At 40.6% G+C, this 22324-nt stretch overlaps 1 protein-coding gene across 1 annotated transcript in view; it reads left to right on the forward strand.

Moving 5' to 3' along the window:
- LOC119414044 (heterogeneous nuclear ribonucleoprotein L-like) overlaps window positions 1-22324 on the forward strand; it is a 71760-nt gene that overhangs the window by 12522 nt on the left and 36914 nt on the right. Inside the window, exons 3-4 of the mRNA XM_037681159.1 lie at window positions 4674-4783; window positions 5244-5371. Of these exons, the coding sequence (XP_037537087.1) occupies window positions 4674-4783; window positions 5244-5371 (238 nt within the window). The remainder of the gene's footprint in view (window positions 1-4673; window positions 4784-5243; window positions 5372-22324) is intronic.

The raw sequence follows: 22324 nt of genomic DNA on the forward strand, positions 1-22324 counted from the left end.
TGCCCCCCCCCCCCCCCTCCTCTTTTCAATATCTTCCCCGTTGAAAGTTTTTCCGGGGCATTCATGCTGTCAGAACGCATAGTTGCACAACATGCGTCTGTGCATGGCACACAATTACGCGATGCGTAATTATGCACATGGGGAACTGAGTGGCAAGACGTTTTTTGGGCAAGCTTCCGCTTCTTACTGGGTTCGAATGGACCCAGTGAGGCGAGGACCACATCCGCTTCGCCCTTAACCCATCAGCGACAGCCTTAAAGGGCGAAGCCTATATGACATAGAACGTTGGTTACGTACTGTAACCCCAGATTCTATGAATATAGGCGTAGCCCTTTAAGCGTCGGGCCTCACTGGCTCCTGAATAGCTGAAGAAAAGAATAAGCTATTTGGGAGCAGATTACCCGCTCTTAACGTAATTTATACGGATCGGGTGGGGCCCACACAGCAGGTGGGCGTGGACTAATTTTTTCAGTACGATGCTTGCGCATAACGGGATAAACCCATCAGCGACAGCCTTAAAGGGCTACGCCTATATTCATAGAATCTGGGGTTACAGTACGTAACCAACGTTTTCTGTGAAGTTGTTTTACAGCAGCAGCAGGAAAATTACCAGTACATTTTTGTTATCTGTTAACAGAACCTCTCCATGTTTATTAAAAAAAAATTAAGCAATTAATGAGAAATTATGGGGAATTAATAGTTCTTGATGAATTGAGCAAAAATCAGATGTCTTAATGATCAGATTGGTAGGTTCACAGGTTAGCAGGCAGTATAGTCAACAAATATTAAGGCAGTCTTGGTGGCATTGAATGGATCTTGGATCACATATAGTATTTAGACATACAAACAAAGGAAAACATAAATCCTCTTGAAATGGTTGACCTGCAGTATTACTGAACTGTGGGAGCAACAAGCTGTCAGGATGTAAAGATAATTTTGGGCAGATGTCCAGCTTGGTATTGAGATGTTGGGTTGCTGCAGCATGTGAGTGTTGCTGGAAAGCTGTGTTGACTCGCCCACAGAAATACAGATGTGCAGAAGCTACTTTTTCACATGAACAGGGGAGGTGTAAAAAATGTTTGAAAAAAATTCTACTCTAACATCACAGCAGATGCTGTGCAGTTCTTCTAAATATTATGTACTGATAACTTTGCTGTAAAAAAAGAATTAGGAGTAGTGCTTTAGAATCTACTTATATTTGTTCTCTACCAGAAATCTAGATAGATAGAATTAAGGAATTTTATAATTTTGGGGGATTTTTTCCATACGTTCATTTTTGTATATAAAAAACATTTCCATATGCAACAGATTATTTTCTAATGTTGTAGTGAACCTGTAGAAGAGTCCCCCCCCCCCCCCCCCCCATCACAATGTACGGAGGGGAGATGGAAATACCTTCTCTCTGTTCATTCACTCTTCCATCCATTTTGTGAGCTTGATAACTGACTAATTTTTTTCACCTTTCACCTTTGTAAATATGATCAAAATACAAGATGGCCATCGATTCAGTTCAATTCAGTTTATTTATATAGCGCCAATTCACAACAAAGTTGTCTCAGAGCACTTTACAGAAACATTCACATACATAAAAAAGCCAGTTAGTAAAGTTCTCTATCTAAGGAATCCAGCAGACAAGATGAATCTTGGCTTCGTTGCAGTCTCCCATCCTGAGCAAGCACAGTGGCAACAGTGGAAAGGAAAAACTCTCTTTTAAAAAGAAGAAACCTCCAGAAGAACCAGGCTCAGGACAAGTGGTCTGAAAGACAAAAAACCACGTTAAGGATAGAAAAAATAATTACAAATACAAAACAGGTTGAGCAGAGTAAGTAAAGACAGTAGCAGAGTGAAAAGTGTGGTCAGTTTTTTTTTTTTTCATTTACCCTTTATGTATCCAGGTAGTCTCATTGAGCCACAAGAACTCATTTTCAAGAGAGACCTGTTTAGGGAGCAGATGGGAGTTAAGGGCCTTGCTCAGAGACCCAGAGTGGGGCGAATGAGGGTGGGGGCAGGTGTGGGTGCTTCACCTACCCCACCCACATTTTTGATGTTGTCGGTACCAGGGCTTGAACCTGCGATCTTCCGATCACAGACCCGCCTTCTCTAACCTCTGCGTCACCACTCCCCAAGTTTGTCCTCCAGTAGTCTAAGCCTATGGCAGCATAACTAAGGGACAGCTCAGGAAACCCAAGCTGACCCTAACGATAGGATTTAGCAAAAAGGAAAGTCTTAAAACTGGATAATGTGTCAGCCTCACAGACAGAAACTGGAAGTTGGTTCCACAAGAGAGGAGCCTGATAACTGAAAGATCTGCCTCCCATTCTGTTTTTGTAAATTCTAGGAACCACAAGTAAACCTGCAATCTGAGAGCAAAGTGCTCTGTTAGGAAAATGTGGAACAATAAGATCTGTAATATAAGATGGAGCTAAATTGTTGAGGGCTTTGTAGGTTAGAAGTAAGATTTTGAATTATATTCTGGATTTGACAGGGAGCCAATGGAGAGAAGCTAAAACTGGAGAGATATGATCTGTCCTATCAACTCTCATTAAAACTCTGGCAGCAGGATTTTGGATCAACTGATGACTTTTTAAAGAAGTATTTGGACACCCAGATAATAAACCATTGCAATAGTTCAGCCTGGACCAGTTTTTCTGCATAATTTTTCGATAAGATGTTTCTAATTTTAGTGATTTTATGCAGGTGGAGGAAAGCCGTTTTGGTAACATTTTTAATATGGGGATTAAAAGACATGTTCTGATCAAAAATAACACCAAGATTTTTAACTTTATAACTGAGGCCAAATTAATGTCATTCAGAGAAAGTGAAAGACTTTAAAATTTATTCCTAAGATGCGCAGGTCCAAAAACCACAACCTCTGTCTGTTTTTCATCTTCATTTTGGAGATGAAAGTTAGGTTAGATATAGGTCTGTAGTTGGCCAGAATTTCTGAATCAAGGTCAAATGTCTTAAGTAAAGGTTTAATTACAGCAACCTTAAAGCACTGTGGTACGTAACCATTCATTAAAGACAAATTAAGTAGATCCAAAATGTGGACATTAATTAGAGGAAATACCTCTTTAAACAGTCTGGTTGGGATCTAGAAGACATGTGGATGGTTTGGATGAAGCTATTATTTTTGACAATTCAGAGAGCTCAACTGGACAAAAACAGTGCGAACACAAACCACGCTCCAGTAATAGCTCTAAAACTGCATCATCTGACGGGACCGGGGTAGTAGAAGGAAGGATGGTTTGAATTTTCTCTCTAATTGAAATAATTTTATTTATAAAGAATCTCATGAAGCTATCACTCCTTATAGGGATACATGATTCAACAGAAATGGGAATTTAATTAGTCTAACTAAAGTACTGAACAGAAACCTAGGGTTATTTTTATTCTCATCTATTAAATATGAATAATATAAAGTTCTAGCTTTACGAAGAGCTTTCTTATATGTTAGCAGAATATCTTTCCAAGTTAAATTAAATTCTTCCATGTTAGTAGAGCACCATTTTCTCTCCTGGTTTCTAGATGCCTGCTTTAAAGTACATAACTCAGAATTGAACCAAGGACTCATTTTCCTCTGATTGATTACTTTATTTTTCAGTGGAGCAATTTTATCAAATTAAGTTTGCATTGAAGTTGTAAGATGATCAACTAGATGATCTAAGTCACTGTTCTCTGATACATTACTCTGCAAGACAGAGGAAAACATTGATGGAAGAGATTGTTTAAATTTGGTTAAAGCATTTTCTGATAAGCACCTACTGAGATGAAATTTACTCTCAGTGACTGTGTAGTCATTTAATGTAAACTCAAAGGTTATTAAAAAATGGTCAGAAAGAACAGTGTGCGGATGTTTTGGGTAAAACCAAATGTCTTAAATTATTAAAGGCTTTGCTTAAGCTATCACTCTCAACATCTACATGAACATTGAAATCACCCATTATTATGATTTTATCAGTATTTAGTAGTAAGTCAGTTAATAATTCTCAGAATTCAGACAAAAACTGGGAGTAAACGCCTGGTGGATGCTGCACGTTTGTGATAAGACCACCACCATGCATATTACATGTATGTATGCGTGTGTGTGTTGATCGCCCACCCCGATCATTTGTGGAAACCATGCTTTCTGGTCATTTTGCTTAAAAATATATTTTTACTCAAATGATTGGGGTGGCTGAACCTATCAATCATCTATCCATCTATCTACCTTAATCAATTCACCACTGGCCACCCCCCGGCTCTGCCATTGTGCCTGGTGGTGGATAAAATTGCTCCCTCTACCAGGATCTGCCACTCTGCACTGCCTCAGACAAGCTAAAAAATAAATGACCTCCTACAGACACAGTGTAACTCCTACCCACTTTAATATCTTACGCCAAAAACATTAAGGTTTACCTGCATTCCCCGTTCAATTTCAGTCCAAATAAACACATCTCAAAAACTTCAAACATTCACTATTTTTAAGCCTTCAGTGACAGGGGACATCAGCTTGATTAAAAAAAAAAAGTATACTTTGTTCATTAATTTTACAGTCGCCTCAATATACTGCTGGGAAAAACAAAAACATCGCACTGTGAAACCCTGATGAAAAACTCACACACAAACATGCTCACACAATCACAGAGGAGCTCAGTAAGTCCTGTCCTGATTTCTGAGTCTTGTTTTCTCAGTTACGTGATGATGATGCCCTTCAAGCGTCAGGCCTTGGTAGAGTTCTCTGCAGTGGAGAGTGCTGACCGCTGCGTGTCCTGTGGAGCCAAGGAGCCGGTTTACATTGCAGGTTTGCTTCAGACTTGTTCTTTTTTTATTGTAACAATTAATTGATGAGATTAATTGGCATGAATGCTTGTATTTAGCATACAGATGTTCATACACGTTTGTGAACTTTTGAGAACATATTCCTGCTTTAGTATGACCAAAATAAACAAGATAAATAACAATTTCTTACTTTTCCACCTCAAAGAACATAACGTTAAACATTTTGATTCAGATAACTGTGGTTAATGCATTAATTATTTCAGGATCCTTTATGCTGATAAAATGCAGAAAATGTAACTTGTTTGTAATAAAAGAGGACTGTTTTTACGGCCATATAGCAGGCTAATATTGTGAAATGAGCTTATGTGGGTCCTCAACATGTGTACAAGTCTTATGATGATTTAGTATTTATAAATAATAAAATGAGTCAAAATGTAAAGTCCAAGTGATTTATTGTTTCTGTTTTAACTTGTGTCAACCAGGACAACAGGCTTACTTTAACTACTCCACCTCAAAGAGAATTACAAGACCAACAAATGCTGACAACCCAAACAGTGGCAACAAGGTTCTCCTGCTGTCCATACAGAACCCTCTCTACCCCATCACCACGGTAAACGCACTCGCCTACGAACAATGGGCTAAACCCCTTGAATGATGCATGAACATCAACATGTTCACTCGGGTAAAGCTGTTAAAGATAATGGATGGATGGATGTTCTTCAGTCTCCAGGTAAATTAGTAACCCCCACCCACCCTTAAAATAATCTGTTTACTTCTTTAAGATTTAACTGCAAGAGGTTTTCTCAATGTAAATAATAAAGGTAAACTTCATTTGTGAGAACCAAACTGCCACAAGTAAAGTTGCTAGTTAGTAACTAGACAGAAACTAAAAAGCTCTGTAAAACTAACAGTTTCTTTTGTTACAGACTGACTTGTTTGTTAAGTAAAACTCCACCTTAATGTTAATTGCTCATGACGCATCAGATTACCTACGTGACTCACTAGGGATGAATCTAAGCTTTAACTGCCTACAGATCTAGTTCTGCTTCTTTCTTACTACAGCTGCATGTTGAAGGTTTGATCTGGATTTGAAGTCTGCTTACTAATATGCTTTATTTTTCTATTACACCAATGTTCTTTCATAGCAACAATCCAAAGAAATGTTTCGCATGAACAGGCTCTTCCAAGCTTTTCCAAGCTTTGTTCATCGTATAGACAACAAATTTGGTTTGATTTTTTAAACTTTAGTTATATGAAATCTGTTTTTAATCAAATATGATGAACATTCATTGGCCCACTGGAATGACTTTTTGGACAAAGATTGGTGAAATTTTGATTTTGTTATAACTACAGTACATGGAGAGTTGGTTGAACTTCCCTTTTTGTTGTCTAGATGGTGGTGTGATGAAGGGGTATTAATAATTATTTTGATTTCATAACCTTCCTCTTCTGTTACCTATTTATGGGCTATTTCAAAGCGTTTGTGCTGTAGACCCAGATTGTACAAGTTCTTTTGAACTATTTAAAGAATGAAACATATCAAATTGAATTCAACAGGTTATATTATAAAACATATATCACATTTAGGCTATTGAGAATATGCATTTGATGAACTGAAGTGTTTCAGACCATTTTGCTTGCTTAGCAAGGCAGTAGGAAATGTGGGTGCTGGGGGTGCTACAGCACTCCTTTGTGAATCAAGTCAAGTCAGATTTATTTATATAGCACATTTAAAACAGGAACTGTTACCAAAGTGCTTAACAAAAAGATCACAGTATCAAATAAAAATAACAAGATATAATTACAACATCAGGAATAAAAGCATAAAAACATGAAACATAATTAGAAACAATGAAATACTAAATCAGATCATCCCGTGTTAAATGTCAATGAGTACAGTTTTGAGGAGAGATTTAAAAGCAGAGACTGAAGTGTCCTGTCGAATGTTGATGGGCAGATTGTTCCAGAGTTTAGGGCCCAAGACTGCAAACGCCCTATCTCCTCTGAGCTCTCTGAATGGCAAGAAATAAAAAAGAAAAAGGAATGAATGAATGAGGAAACAAATTAAGCACATATCTTCACTAGTGTTATGTAAGTTTACAGTATCATTCAGTTATGCTTTATGATAATGACTCAACAGAGAAATGATATTGTTTGGTCACATTCCGTTTTAGGTGACTGCAGTATTTTCCATGTTGTAACACGTTCCCAGTACTGTGATGCTGAGAGAAATGGCAGAAGAACATTGATTTTAGTTGAAGTATGAAATAACTGGCTTATATAAAGAGTTGGGTAATATATTCAATTTTGTTTATCCTTATGTGTTCAAAATCACAAACGTAATAAAAAGACAGTGAACAGTCGAGCTGCAGATTTCCAGTAGTAGTCTCAAATGTAGGGGACCGAGATGGTGCAGGGGCAGGGCAGCCGACTTGGGACCCGAAGGTCCTGGGCTCGATCCCCGGTCACTGCACATCTTGTGGTGTCTCTGAGCAGGACATCCAATCCCAAATTTCTCCCCAGGCAGCCTGCATAGCTGCCCACTGCCCCACCTGGGTGCATCCCAGGTGCGATGGGTTAAATGCAGAGGGCCAATTTCATCTTTGTATGGGAACATACAATGATGACAACACACAACACTTTATTTATTATAAGTAGGAAGAAGATGAATATGCTGTTTGCAAACTGGTTGGAAGGGATGAGCAACAGTTCAGATTTAGAGATTTAGTTGAAGGCGACTCTCCTTTGTTTACACGAATCAGAGGCAAATAGAGACTTGTTACCAGTTCTGCTGCTAACCAGGGAAACACGCATACACAGAATGACTGCTGGTGTGACATAAATTACACACAATTAATATTAATGTACTGTCAATGTAAAAGTAATGTGTCATATTAGTCAGGTATGATCTTTAAAGCAGATATCTGGAATTCAGTTCTTGTGAAATAAAAATAAAAAATCAGTTTTCCAAAGTGCTGTTTTTCCTGCACTACTTTTTTCAACTTTTCTCTCTTCAGGGGTCGCTACAGCGAGTCATTCTCTTCCATCTCACTCTGTCCTCTGCATCCTCTGTTCTCACTCCAACTACCTCCATGTCCTCTCTAACTGCATCCATAAAGCTCCTCTTTTGCCTTCCTCAGCTGCATTTCTAACATTCTTCTACAAAGTACCAGTATACCTACTGTCCCTCCTCTGGACATGTCCAAACCATCTAAGTCTGGCCTCTCTAATTTTATCTCCCAGTTGTTCAACCTGTGCTGTACCTCTGATGATCTCATTCCTAATCTTATCCATCCTTGTCACTCCTAAGGAGAACCTCAACATCTTTATTTCTGCCACTTCCAGTTCTGTCTCCTGTCTTTTTGTCCATGTCTCTGTCTCCAGACCACACAATATAGCTGGTCTCACCACTGTCTTGTAAACTTTTCCTTTGACATTTGCTGACACCCTTTTGTCACAAATCACTCCTGAAATTTTCTCCATCCACTTCAGACTGTCTGGACTCTCTTTTTCACTTCTTTACCACACTCCCCATTTTCCTGGACAGTGGACCCCAAGTCCTTAAAGTCCTGCACCTTTGATCCTCTGATCCTTGTGGCCTCACTGTTCCACCTCCTCCTTCTCATTCACACACATGGACTCTCTCTTACTACGGCTGACTTTCATTTCTCTTGTTTCAAGTGCATACCTCCACATCTCCAAGTTCTCTTCCATCTGTTCTCTGTTCTCACCACAGATCACAATTTATTTATTTTTTAAAACAGGAAAAGATTAAAATAAATTGGGCCTGACTCAGCATAATTGCTGTTTTACAGCAGGTTCCTGTTCTGCAGAACATAAAAAACACACAGATATCTAGCATCACAACACATAAATGCAATGTCAATTATGCCATCAGCAAACATCATAGTCTACGGGGATTCTTGCCTGACCTCATCTGTTAGTTGGTCCATCACCAGAGCAAACAAGAAGGGGCTCAGAGCTGATCCTTGATGCACTCCCACCTCCACCTGTCACTCCTACAGCACATCTCACCACTGTCCTGCTGTCCCCATACATGTCCTGTACCAGTCTAACATACTTCTCTGCCACTCCAGATTTCCTCATGCAATACCACACCTCCTCCCCGGCACTCTGTCATATGCTTTTTATAAATCCACAAAGACACAATGGAGTTCTTTCTGACCCTCCCTGTACTTCTCCATCAGCATTCTCAAAGCAAAGATGGCGTTTGTGATGCTCTGGCTTGACATGAAACCATACTGCTGCTCACAGTCTCCTCTCCTCTATGTCTTGCTTCCACAACTCTCTCCCAGATCTTCATAGTGTGACTCATCAACGTAATTCCCCTGTAGTTGCTACAACTCTGTACATCACCCGTGTTCTTAAAAATGGTCACCCGCACACTTCTTCTCCATTTCTGAGGCATTTTCTCACCCTCAAATATGCCATTGAATATTTGAGTCAAAAACCTCACTGCCATCTCTCCAAGACATTTCCAAACCTCCGCTGGTATGTAATCAGATGGATGATGACATACCACCTGATGACAAAAGCTAATTATTTTCAGAGCTTTCCTGACTTCACCCTCACTAATCTTTCCCACTTCCTGGTCGACACTTTCTATGAACTCTACTCTTCTTTCTCTTTCATTCTCTTCATTCATTAGCTCCTCAAAGTACTCCTTCCATCTTTCTGTCACACTCTCCTCACTTGTTAGAACATTAGCATTCCTATCTTAAACGAATAGCTTCCTGCATTTCACTATTCCACCACCAGGTTTCCTTATCTTCCATTCTCTGTCCAGATGACACACCAAGTACCTTCCTACCTGTCTCTCTAATTACTGTTGCTGTAGTAGCCCAGTCATTTGGAAGCTCTTTCTTACCACCCAGAGCCTTTAACAGCTCCTTTCTGAATTTCTCACAACATTTTTCCTTCTTCATCTTCTGCCATTAGGTCTTCTTCTCTGATTTTGCTCTTTTTCTCTTCTTCACAACAACAGTCATTTTACACACAACCATCCAATGCTGTCTGACCACGCTCTCCCCTACCACAACCTTACAGTCTCCATTCTCCCTCAGGTTTCCTTTTCTACACAGAATGTAGTCGACCTGTGTACTCCTTCCTCCATTCTTATAGGTCACTCTATGTTCCTCCCACTTTTGGAAATAAGTGTTCACTACAGTCATTTCCATTCTCTTGGCAAAATCCACCACCATCTGTCCTTTCTGGTTTCTTTCCTTGACACCAAACCTACCCATCACTTCCTCATCCCCTCTGTTTCCTTCGCCAACATGTCCATTCAGGTCTGCTCTGATCACCACTCTTTCCTCCCTGGGAATACTCTCTATCACTTCATCTAGTTCTTTCCAAAATGTATATTTCTCCTCCCCATCACATCCGACCTGTGGAGCATAACCACTGACAATGTCTAGCATCAAATCTTCAACTTCTACCTTTAGACACATCACACTATCTGACACTCTTTTCACCTCTGCTACATTCTTTGCCAACTCCTCTTTCAGGACCACCCCTACTCCATTTCTCTTTCTATCCACACCATGGTGAAACAGTTTGAACCCTGCTCCAATGCTGCGAGCCTTGCTGCCCTTCCACTTGGTCTCTTGAACACATAAAACATCTACTTTCCTACTCTGCATCATGTCAGCCAGCTCTCTACTTTTGTCTGTCATTGTCCGCACATTTAGAGTTGCAACTAGGGCATTAACAGAGTACTCGAGTAATCTACACATCGATTGCTAGGACATCTATCAAGGTTAAAAATGTAACGTAGAGTATCCGTAGTGACGTCATATTATGTGACCACCGTATGACCGTAGTGGGCGGTGTTGCACTGTTGCAGGTCACAGAGTATGGTGCAACACCGGGTCCAATCCACCGAACCAGTTTTGGTTAAAGTTTCATTTTTGACGTGCTGCATGTTTCTTTACGTTTGCAGTTTAATAATAATAACTAATAGTTTAGTTTTTCCTGTGACTTATTTGCAGTATGATAAATGGTAGGAGCATAATATACGCTCCCAATGTTTTATTGGTCTTTTTTTTTTGTAAATAATTACCTTTTTTTGCGGTTTTATTTATTTATTTATTTTTTGTATCTTGAGATCTATGACGTCATCAAGTACTCGAGTTCTATTCGGGTTTTATTATGTTAATGTCGAGTTTAAAAATTATATACTCGTTCAACCCCTAGTTGCAACCCTACATTCTTGACTTTCCTCTTCTCCCTCTGTCTTCTGACATGTTTCCCTCCTTGTGGTCTTCGACTAACAGTAGCACAATTTCCACCGGCACCCTGTTTGTCAACAGCACTGGTGGCGGTTGTTGTTAACCCAAGCCTCAACCAGTCTGGTATGGTTTTGCTTTGATGAGCTTTCATTATGGTTTAGGCAAAAGTGTTTTACATCGGATGCCCTTCCTGACACAACTCTCACCATTTACCCGGGCTTGAGACTGGCACAAGAGATACACTGGTAGGGATGAGTACCGAACCGAGGTTCTATTATAGCACCGACTGAACTGCACCGGTCGGTGTATGGATTGAAATGTCACTCTTCTTTCGGTGTCAAATTTCGGTATGTGGATATAACGTGGTCCAGGTATACAATCCAATGTTTTTCAGTCAGGTCATCTGGGCATTGTTTTTTTTTGTGCTGAAATGTTTCAGCTTACATCCAGAAGGCTTCATCAGTCAAGGAAATACACAACACAAAACTGATTCTTCTCCCAAACAGCTTACTCCAAAGTGGAACAAACCAGTTATGTCGGTGCTAAGATGGTCTATTTGGCACACCCCCTCCTCCGGTGCTGGCCCTCTTCCTCATCAACAGTCATGTCAAACTGGTTCAAAACCAACAGAGTCCATGCTCAATAATCCAGGTATACAATCCAACATTTTTCAGTCAGGTCATCTGGACAGTTTCTTTTTTTTGTGCTGAAATGTTTCACCTTCCATCCGGCGACACTATCTTAGCACCAACATAACTGGTTTAAATGCCGACAAAACCAAAGTGATGCTTTTTACGAATAGGAAGTTGGTCCCAGCAGTTCTTCCTCTGATTTCATCCTCAAATGGTGTCCCGATTGAGTTTGTTGATTCCTATAAATATTTGGGTATCTTGGTCGACTCGCATCTCTCTTTTAAGCTCCATGTGGAAAACCTAGTAAATAAACTGAAAGTTAAACTGGGTTTCTTTTTCAGAAACAGATCCTGTCTAACCCTGAATGCTAGAAAACGCCTTGTATCTGTGACTTTCCTTTCCTCCAATGATTACGGTGACATTATTTACATGAACGCTCCTACAAGAACCCTGCAGATGTTGGATGCTGTCTATCATGGTGCACTAAGATTCATAACTGGCTGTGATTATCGTACCCACCACTGCACCCTGTATTCACTGGTTAACTGGACATCATTAACTTCACGCAGACTCTCTCACTGGTATATTTTCATCTTTAAATCACTTCTTGGTCTGCTGCCTTCATACATCTCCTCCTACATGTCTCTGCGTGAGTGCAGCTACAGCGTGCGCTCTCAGGACATTATTACCTGCAGTGTTCTCTCAGTGAGAACTGAACTAGGCAAAAGGGCCTTCTCCTACTCCGCTCCTGTTTCCTGGAATATCTTACAAAAAGATTTGAAGTTCTTGACCTTGACCTCTCTAAGTGGCTTTAAGAATCTGTTGGACTCCTGGCAGGGACCAATGCAGACATGTTCCTGTTTTTAGTTTTCTACATTCACCTTAGAATCTAGCTGTTTTTTGTTACTTTTTTTTTTAGCCATCCTATTTGTTAAAAAAAAAAACTCTGTATGACTGTATGACTTTTTACAACTGTTTATTGTTGTCGCTGTTGTCTACTGTTTTCATCATTCTTTGTTGAAATCTGGTCTCTCTTGTAAATGAGTCCTTGAGTCTCAATGGGATTTACCTGTCTAAATAAAGGCTGAATGAATGAATGAATCTTAGCAACATGGTCCTGTTTGCAGCATGATACTGTTAGCAGTGAGGTTCGGTTAGCAGTGAGATTTCTCTTAGCAACATAGTCCCGTTGTCACTGTAGTACTGTTAGTAGTGTGGTTCAGTTAGTGGCGCGGTCATGTTAGCAACGTTAGCAGGTCTTGTTAGCAGGTCCGTCTGCAGCCCGTTGGTAACTATGACTGCACAGCTGCCCTCCCAGACTGCCCTCCAGAACCAGGTCCAGCAGACGGAGAACATCTAAGGTTTCCCCGTAGAACCGAACTGGTCCATAGAGTTCAGTCCGTGCAGGCAGATGGAGGATTATGGAGACAGCCACCGTGACAGGTCTGAGCCCGAGGCTGGAAGGACTGAATCATGATGACACGAAGGCAAGGCAGCGACACAGAAAACTCCACAAGTGTGTCGCAGTCATACCTGCACCGTGGATGTGCATTGTAGGTGCAAACCAAGTTAAAACAAAAACAACAGAAACAAAAAACGGTTGAGTCGAAGCAGAGCTCCCATCAGTGCTAACATTCTGTGGTGCACGTGACTTCAAGAGTCCTTAAGTCCTCAACTACTGCCTCCTCCTCTGCAAATAGATTAACACAATTTTATATTGTGCATTCTTATTTAGTTTTCTTTGCTGTATAATTTGTAAAACCGCATCAAAAGCCAGAGACTGACCCAGCCCGCCCATCAAGCATATACCGTATTTTCTGCCATACACGTCCCTCCGCCCTATAAGTTGCATCAGTCCAAATATGTCTAAAAAAGTGGAAAAATCCATAAATATGTCACTTCGCCATATACTTCGTATCTATTATGCGTCACCGCTGACGCATCGCGTTTGTTACACATCACCGCTGACAACCTGGAAATGAGTGCCGGTGTTGTGCCAAAAATTGATGGGCTACCAAATGGCTGCTGCAGGAGGATGCACGGGAGAACTTTAACAAGAATTTAAATGGTAAATGGACTGCACTTATATAGCGTTTTTCTATCTTATCTAGATACTCAAAGTGCTTTATGTAGTGAACTAAGCCTAAGGTCAGGATTTGACCTTAAGGACCATATGGGACAGAAACTGTCATTTCATTGATTTGAATCCAGAAATACAGGTTGACCCATCCTGAGACTTTCTTTCTTGAAAATTCAAGTGAAAGAACACTCTCTTTTTTATTATCATTACTATTTTACAAATGTTTGATAATCAAAGTGTTTTAGTGCAAACCATTTTAGATGCTGCAGTGAACTAATCATTTTAATTAACTGTGAAACAGTAATAATGATTTTTAATCCTCATGCAAAGTTAGAATTCATGTTAAGGTCTGTTACAGAGTAATTATGCATTTTCTGATTTTCTGTCTTTAAATGAGCAAGTGTAAGTGGTCCAAGGTTGGAGTCAAACGCAGACCAGTTGTTGGAACGAGCTGTCGTGTTTTTACATCCTCTCAGACGTAAATAGAGAAGCTGGCACCTGTTGGCACCTGTTTTTCCGCCAACTCGTCCAAACATTTCTCTCTCTGTCTCTAAAACATTTTCAATCTGTTCCATAACATTCTTGCTGTTTTTCTGACTTCTAGTGACCTCTTACGTCACAAAACACACCCCTGTCTGGTCGATATTGACTAATCAGAAACTCCCAAATGAACCGGAAATAGAGCTCTTTAAAATGTCGGTACTTCCTAGTTCAACCCAGTCGAGTTTGGAGTCGAGTCCAGTTGGAGTCGGGTCGAGTGTCGAGGGTCGTGTGGAGTTTCCAGTCGAGTTTGGAGTCGAGTTTGGAGTCGAGTCCAGTTGGAGTCGGGTCGAGTGTCGAGGAGAACCAGTCGCTTCAGGCTCCGGCTTCAGTCGCTGCAACTCGTGCTGGGAAACGGGAAGATCCTGACATGACCACAGAGCTCTTCCGAGTCTTATGGGATTATAACATCTTCCACCTCTGGGTGGAACTCTGACGGACTCCACTCATGTGAAGTCCACTCGTGAGGTGAACCTGTGTCGGACGGAATACCGTCACTACTTCGGACGATTCACAGCTGTTCCTACGGAGACGCTGAAAGGGTGCGTTGAATGGACTTTCGTACCAGTGGAGACATCTCCAGGTAAAAAGTTGATTTATAACACCTAAGTGTACTGGGGAAAAAGCTGAGAAAAGCCCGGAGAGTGCCGTCCTGAATGCTGACACAAACAAACCCCCTCACCCATCTTTTTCTCCCTTTAAACTTCATCTTTCCATCTTTAAAATTCTTCTATCAGGTAGAAATCATTCCAGATATTTTAGAAATGTCTGTGTAAAGTTCTCATCCACCGCCGTGTGGTCAATCAAAATTGTACAGCTTGCTGAAATTAGCCATGTTGTTATTTTCCATATTTTGCCAATTAATGTAAATGTGTGATGTGTTAAACTTTGATTCTGTTAATAAATGACCCACTGTCGTTTGGTGAGTCAAAGATAATTAACGTCTCACGTTACATTTCTAAATTCAATGCACATTATATACAGTCCAGAAAAATGAAAGAATCCGTTTAATTTATGAATATATCTCATGCATATGTTCATCTACATCTGGTGGCCCGTTACGGGTTCATAAATGGACTGTGTATGCGTGTAATAATTGATTTTACATGTTGGCATGAAAGAAAAATTGCAGATTATGCTGTGATGAAAAGTGCAGATTTTGCTGTGATGAAACGCAGCGCAGCTGCGACGCTTGGAGAAAGCGCAGCGTGTTGAGCTGCGATGCTCAGAGACAGCTCACAGAAATGTTAGCAGCTACTGGTGTTTTGAAAGCTGAAATTGTGAGTCAACGTGTCTGTTTTGAAAGCTGAAATTGTACGTCTGTGGTGTGTGACGAATTTGCTGAGCTGTGGAAACGCTTTATTCTGTTTAAACCGTGTTCCAGACGCTGTTCTGGTACGGCTCGGTTCTGAAAAGTTCGAACGAGTTGTTTTTAAATGGTTGGGAAGACGTTTTGCCACGGAGCGCCGCCTCCGTTAAAGCTCAGAGCTTGATTCGTTAAATTTTTAACAGAAAATGGTGCATTTTGACAGTTTAAAAGACGAAAAGTTGACGGACTAGTTCAGGCTAAGGCTAACATGCTAGCTGGAAAAACGATCCGTGGTTGGTTGAAAACGGCTGAGTTGGGACGCTGTGATATGCTGAGAAGTGAGTGACGTGCCTGCGTCACTTCCTCTGAGTCAGCGTTGTAAGAACGCACCTCCGTTGTTGCTCTGTCATTGGTAGATTCAGTCACGTGACCCGGAAATGAAGCTCGTCTTCTTAGGGAATTTCAATCTGTTTTTAAAGTTGAAAAACGCTTTAAAGTTGATTCTGGTCCGCTGCTTCGTTTCTTCGAAGCCTAATCGCTGAAATTTTGCCATGTTTGAGTTTGAAATCCGTCACTAAATGATGTTTTTGAACAACGCTAGCCGATGCTAATTTTAAGCTAACAGCTAACGACCGGATGAGTGACGTGTCACGTCACTTCTTCCATGTCAGATTGTAAAGCTCGGTTGCACCGAAGCCTTGTCTGTGCTTAAAATCACTAGATAAAACTTGCCACATGTCCCCTAAAAACTCATGTTCATGCAAAAAGTCGTGCTTGTTGAAACAACGCCACGTTTTAGCTTGAAATACGTTCAGAAATGTTGATTTTAACCGAGTTTAGCCGAAGCTAATTTTAAGCTAAGCGGCTAACGACAGGATGTCAACAGAACGTTCACAGGAAGTTGTCATAGACTCCTGCTGGTATAAAGCTAAACACTGTCCCCTCCTGTGGAAACTTGATATCACAGTTTAACTTCGTTTTAGGTTATTTTTGATTAAATTAGACGTGCTTAGACGCATTTGATGGGTTAATGAACGTTCTTCAAGCTGAATTTTACTGTTATCTTGCATTTAAAAAGTGATTAAGGTATTTATTAGGGTTGTACATCTCTGTGTGATAGACGATTCGATTCGCATCTAGATACAAAGGTTACGATTCGATTCAAAAACGATTTATTTTAAAAACAGAACGATTTGATTCGATTCGATACAGTGGAAGAGCGATTCGGTTCGATTCGATTCAACTTTATATAATTCTACAGTTTAACATTTGTTGAATGTAGACAAATATTAATTATGAACAAAAAGGGCCATTTCTATAAATGTGACATTCTTACATTATTTTTAAATTTGTAAAAGTTTACATATATCATATCTAAAAGCGTGCAGTAAGGCACTGGCAAAAATAAAGTAAAAAGCCAAACAACAGAATCACATGTCAAATGTGTTTATTTTTAGACATGGACCTAAAAAGACCAGCTAAAAGAATATTTCTTTGTTTGATGGGATCAGTATAAAATGAGAAAATAAAGAAAAATTATAAAATGCACAAATGATTACAGCAGCATGTAATTAAAAAAAAAAAAAAATAGGAATAAGCTACAGTAAGCACAAAGCACCTGTGCAATAACCTGTCACATACCCTGCGTAGTTTGGTAGTTATGTGCAATATATATCATGTGCATTTTAGCTTATATTACATTACTACCTTGAAATACTTATTCACACAAATTCATTCTGCTTCACTGTAAAAATTCTACAGTGTTGTTGTTTACCATTTTTCTCTTCAGAAACTTTGTAAATATTATAATTACTTTTTCACTTTTTGGTAGTTTATTTTGTACCCTTATTGCTTTAGTATTTCTTGTTTGCTTGTTTTTTAGCAAGTCAAATCGGTTCTTCTCATCCTGAACATTTCATCGTGTTAACCTGCATATGACAAATAAACACAACTTGAACTTGAACTTAATAATACAAAAACATAATGCAAGAACAGTACGCCTAACAACAGCAGCACGAACATGAGTTTGTGTGAGCAGGTGGGCACAGATTAATATAGCATCATGTCATTTAAACAGCAGCATGAGATCAGATCAGCAGCATGGATAATCAGCAGCACATATCAACAGTCAAAGTGCCGATTACATGTATAAAAGAAATCAAAGTGCAGCTTTCTGACCTGGTGAGGTAGTCTGAACAAAAGTAATGTCCTGCATTTCTACATTCACGTCAGGTTCAATCTGAACTCAAACACAGTGAAGTAGTTCACTTCCTTATGTTTGTATGTTTACCTATATTTTTATTCATCATAATCAATGTCCTCATCTTTTTTTTGCAGCAGATTTTTCTTAAGGAAAATCAGCTGATCCACATGCTCATGTTTGAGTAGTCTGTGTTTTGTGGAACCAATATCTCCTGCAGTGCTGAAAACTCTCTCAGATGCCACACTGGTGGCCGGTATGCACAGATACATTTTAGCCACAGATGACAGCAGTGGCAAGTCTTGTTGCTCTTTCCACCACTGTAGTGGGTTTTTGTTCAGGGGCAAAGGATCACGCTCTCTGTACCTCTTGACTTCTTCATTGGCCTGGTCCCTCACAGATCTAGATGCCGTCCTGACTTGAAAGTCTTCTCCCAACAGCTGGTCCAGGGCTGACATGTTCTTCTTTTTACAAAGAGGTTTATCATCTGAAATAGAAAACAAGTACCATATATTACTGGCTATGTTTGCCATGAAGTTTTTTAATTGACTACCATTTTATGTATAAATCTTCATTTGATGTTCAGAATTTATTTATGTAAGGACTCGTGTACATATGTAAAATATGTATCATCATCATTATTATTTAACTCTTTCTTTGCATGCAGATCCTCTCATTATAGTGAATGTGTTTTATACTGATACTATGACTGCAGCACAAGTTTAAGACAAAGTCTTCTCGTTCTTGATCACAAGTTATAAAACACACAAACCTTTATGCTCATCTTGGGTCTGGGGTACATCAATGCAGACGTCCGGATCTCCATTTGCAGGTTCACTCTGACATGGATCAGTCTGCACTGGACCTCTCTGAACTGAACCCCCCGTTACCTAGAAATAAAACATGAAATGACATTTAGTGTACAGTATGGTTAAATGCAGTGTAAAGAATCAAATAAACAGTAGTCAGAATAAATCTAATGACAGCAACAAAACACACCAGACTGTAACTGAATGTACTGTAATATGTATTTTGTCAGTGTGTTGGGGGATTTACCTTGTGATGCAGGGATGCTGCTTCTGCTGATATGCTTGTGAATGTCCTCTCTGCATCATGGTTACTGAGGAAGGGCAGGGACTTAAAACGGGGGTCCAGAGCTGCTGCAGTGTGGAAGAGATGTTCAAGGCCTGTGTAGCGTTTCTCCAAGTCATTCTTGAACGCCTGCTTCATCTCTCTGATTAACACTGAGTCTTCATCTGATGGTTCAAAGTTCTTTTTAAGCTTTGCTTTTACAGGAAGAATCATTGAGAGTATGGGTCGCTTGTCTTCAGACATGCTGGTAGTCCCAAGTTTGACCGGCGCCATCAGTTTGACGATGTCTTCAATGTCGCAGAAGTCTTTGTCCTTGAGAGTATTCACCTCTTCTCCTTTTCTGAGGTCCCTGGACATGAGTGCTGCAGAAATCGCAGGATGTTGCTCAAAAAAGCGTTCAAGCATGTCATGGGAGCTATTCCACCGCGTGGATACATCTTGGATGAGTTTGTGGGAAGGCAAGGCTAGTTGTTTCTGTTTCTCTTGAAGGATTTCTGCAGCCCTCACACTACGATGAAAAAAGGCAACGGCTTTCCTCACTCTCCCCAGCAACCTTGCTACTGTGTCAACTTTAAAGGCTTTCTGTGTGGCGAGATTAATAGTGTGTGCAAAGCACATGAGGTGAGGGGTCATCTCTGCTTCCACTCCAGCTAATACCATGTTTGTGGCATTGTCTGTCACCAGGGCTGGATCTTTATCAAGAAGGTTCCAGTCAACACATGCCTGTTTTAGCAGAGCACCAATGTTTTTCCCAGTGTGGGATCCTTTGAATGCCCTGGTTTGCAACACATGCACATTTAACTTCCAGTCTGGAGAGATGTAGTGGACAGTGATGGTCACATAAGACTCAGTGGAGCATGACGTCCAGGCATCGGTTGTAACAGCAACTCGCTCTGCATGTGCCAATTCTTTTTCAACTTGGCTCTTCACTTGGGCATACAACGCTGGCATGCATGTGTTTGTGATATGCTGCCGGGACGGAATCTTATATCTGGGCTCTAACGTATGAATCAAATCCTGAAATCCTTCCCCCTCCACTATATTGTACGGCCATAAGCCCTTAGCTATGAAACGGGTTATTGATGCCGTTATATCCTTAGCTCGTGATGAACTGTCGCCGAGTTGCCCGTAAAATTTAGTGATAACGTTACCCGTCGCTCTCTGTGTGGCAGCTGCCTGCTCCTGCTCGTTGTTATGGGGCTTGAGAAGTTCGCCATACTCCTCTCTGTGTTTTCTCGTTGCATGTTGATCAAGGTTTGTTGTGCTACCAGTGTACTTCAGAGGTGCTCTGCATAGCTTACAAATAGCGTGGTTTTTGTCGAGTTTTCCGTCCTTCTTGTAAAACCCGAAAACGTTCCACACTTTAGACTTTTGTCTGGCTGCTGTATTGAAAATCTTCCGCTGTGACTCGCTAACGCTGCTACTATTTACATCCATTCTCGTTGTCTTGGTGAGCTACGGAGCATGCGTGAGAATAGCTTCGCGGGCATTTCCGACTCTCGCGTTGTTTTATAAACGCACTGTCAACCGAGCTAGTCTCGCGATACCCGGTTCATGTCTCTTCAACCGGTTCATCTCAGCATTTGTGGCTGGTTGCTGTCGATTTATACGGCTGCTACCGACACAACCATATCGCTAGCTTGTCAAACCGGATATCCGGTCGTATCGGTTTATCTATAACAACCCTAGTATTTATGCAGAAAGGCATTTACCAAAAAACTTTTTATTCACTGGTAATCCCTCTGATGGAGGTGCAAAATAAAAAATTAGAAACTTTTTAAAATATACAGTTCAGATATTCACAGAGTAGAAAAAGTTTACTCATTTGCTGGAAAGATAATACACGTTTAATTGCTAGATCATTAAATAAGAGTAAATATATCAGAAAAAGAGACTTTTCAGATTTTATTTTACCACCTAAAACACTATCTTCTTATTTAATTTTAAATAAGGAATAATGGCAGGAGAAGACGTAAACACTGACCTCTTGCACTCCCAAGATGTCATCCAAACAGCTTTACATATTTTAACAAATTCAATTGTTGGTAAGCAATTAGAGCCGTTAGAAAGCCTTGATGAAGCTCAAAGAGCTGCAGAACTGATAAGTTTATCAAAAGGAGCTACAGTGTCAGAGGATAAAAAATCGAGCCGTGAACGGTTAGCAAAAATTTCTCTGCTTCTCAAAGAGGAATTGGACCATCAGGTTGCACGGAATGTCATGCTTTCCAGAGAATACGCATCTACAAAGGAGATGTGTGACAAATTGATGAAAGAGTCTGAAGTGGATGCAGAAAGAGTGCAAGGTGAGAGTGAGCTCTCACAAACTGAGCTGTCATTACAGGCTCAATCATTTGAGGAGAAGATTAGGGATAAAGACCGTGACTACCGAGCTGTGTGTTCAGACAACTGTGCACTACAACGACAGTTGCAGATCGCATCAAAGGAGCTGGAGGAATGCAAACTGGTAAAGGCGGGATTACTTCAACAATGTGTGCGTTTACAAGGTGAATGTCAAACATCACAGGAACGCCTGAAAGCTTGTGAGGAGGATCTAGCCACAGCAACAAACAAGATTTCTGACGTGGGGCGAGCTGGTCTGGGACTCGAAGACGAACAAGGTCAGGGTCTGGGTCACCCACAACCACCCCAGAAAGATGTTGTTGCACCTCCTACTCTTAGCCCCATTCTGTCACCCCCACCCCCATCTCGGGTGGTAGGGACAGACCTGCACCGACTTGCACCTCCTACTCTTAATCCCATTCTGTCACCCCCACCCCCATCTCGGGTGATAGGGGCAGACCTGCACCAACTTGCACCACCGACCACGCAAGTGAGACCATTGATACTGTCTCCTTCAATGGATGATTTGCAGAAAATCTCAAAATATGTACAACGCTTTGTACCTGGACCGATGGGTTCATCTGGAACAAAAGCGTACCTCAGAGATCTTGAATTCAGATTGAGAGATTATCCTAATGCTACGGTTGAGGATAAGATCAGTCTGATAAGGCTCACTTCAGACAGAGAGGTGTTCACCTTCATCGAGCGTCTACCTGATGCAACGAGAAGGGATTACAACCTTCTGTGTAAAGCTTTGATCAGAGAGTACGACCCCTGCACGGGACCTGCTGGTTTCCCAGCTGCGGACAAGGTCACGCAGGGCAAAACTGAACATCCAAAAGTTTATTACAAAAGAATCTTCCAAGCTTATTTTGGTAACAGAAATGAAACCGGTATGGAGGAAGACGAAGGTTTCAAATTTGTTTTCAGCAAAAATCTCCACACTGATTTTAAACGATCAGTACAAATGATGGCAAATTTCAGAGAAAAATCCATCAGTGAGATTAAACAGTGTGCTATGAATGTGTTCGAGGCATGTTCTCATGCTAAGACGCCCATAGAAGTGTTTCCTGGTGTAAAGGTTAAACCCCTCTATCTTGAACTGGAAGGACGGCGTGC

Source organism: Nematolebias whitei, chromosome 1 (genome assembly GCF_014905685.2).
Source record: "Nematolebias whitei isolate Nwh7 chromosome 1, NemWhi1, whole genome shotgun sequence".
Classification (NCBI taxonomy): domain Eukaryota; kingdom Metazoa; phylum Chordata; class Actinopteri; order Cyprinodontiformes; family Rivulidae; genus Nematolebias; species Nematolebias whitei.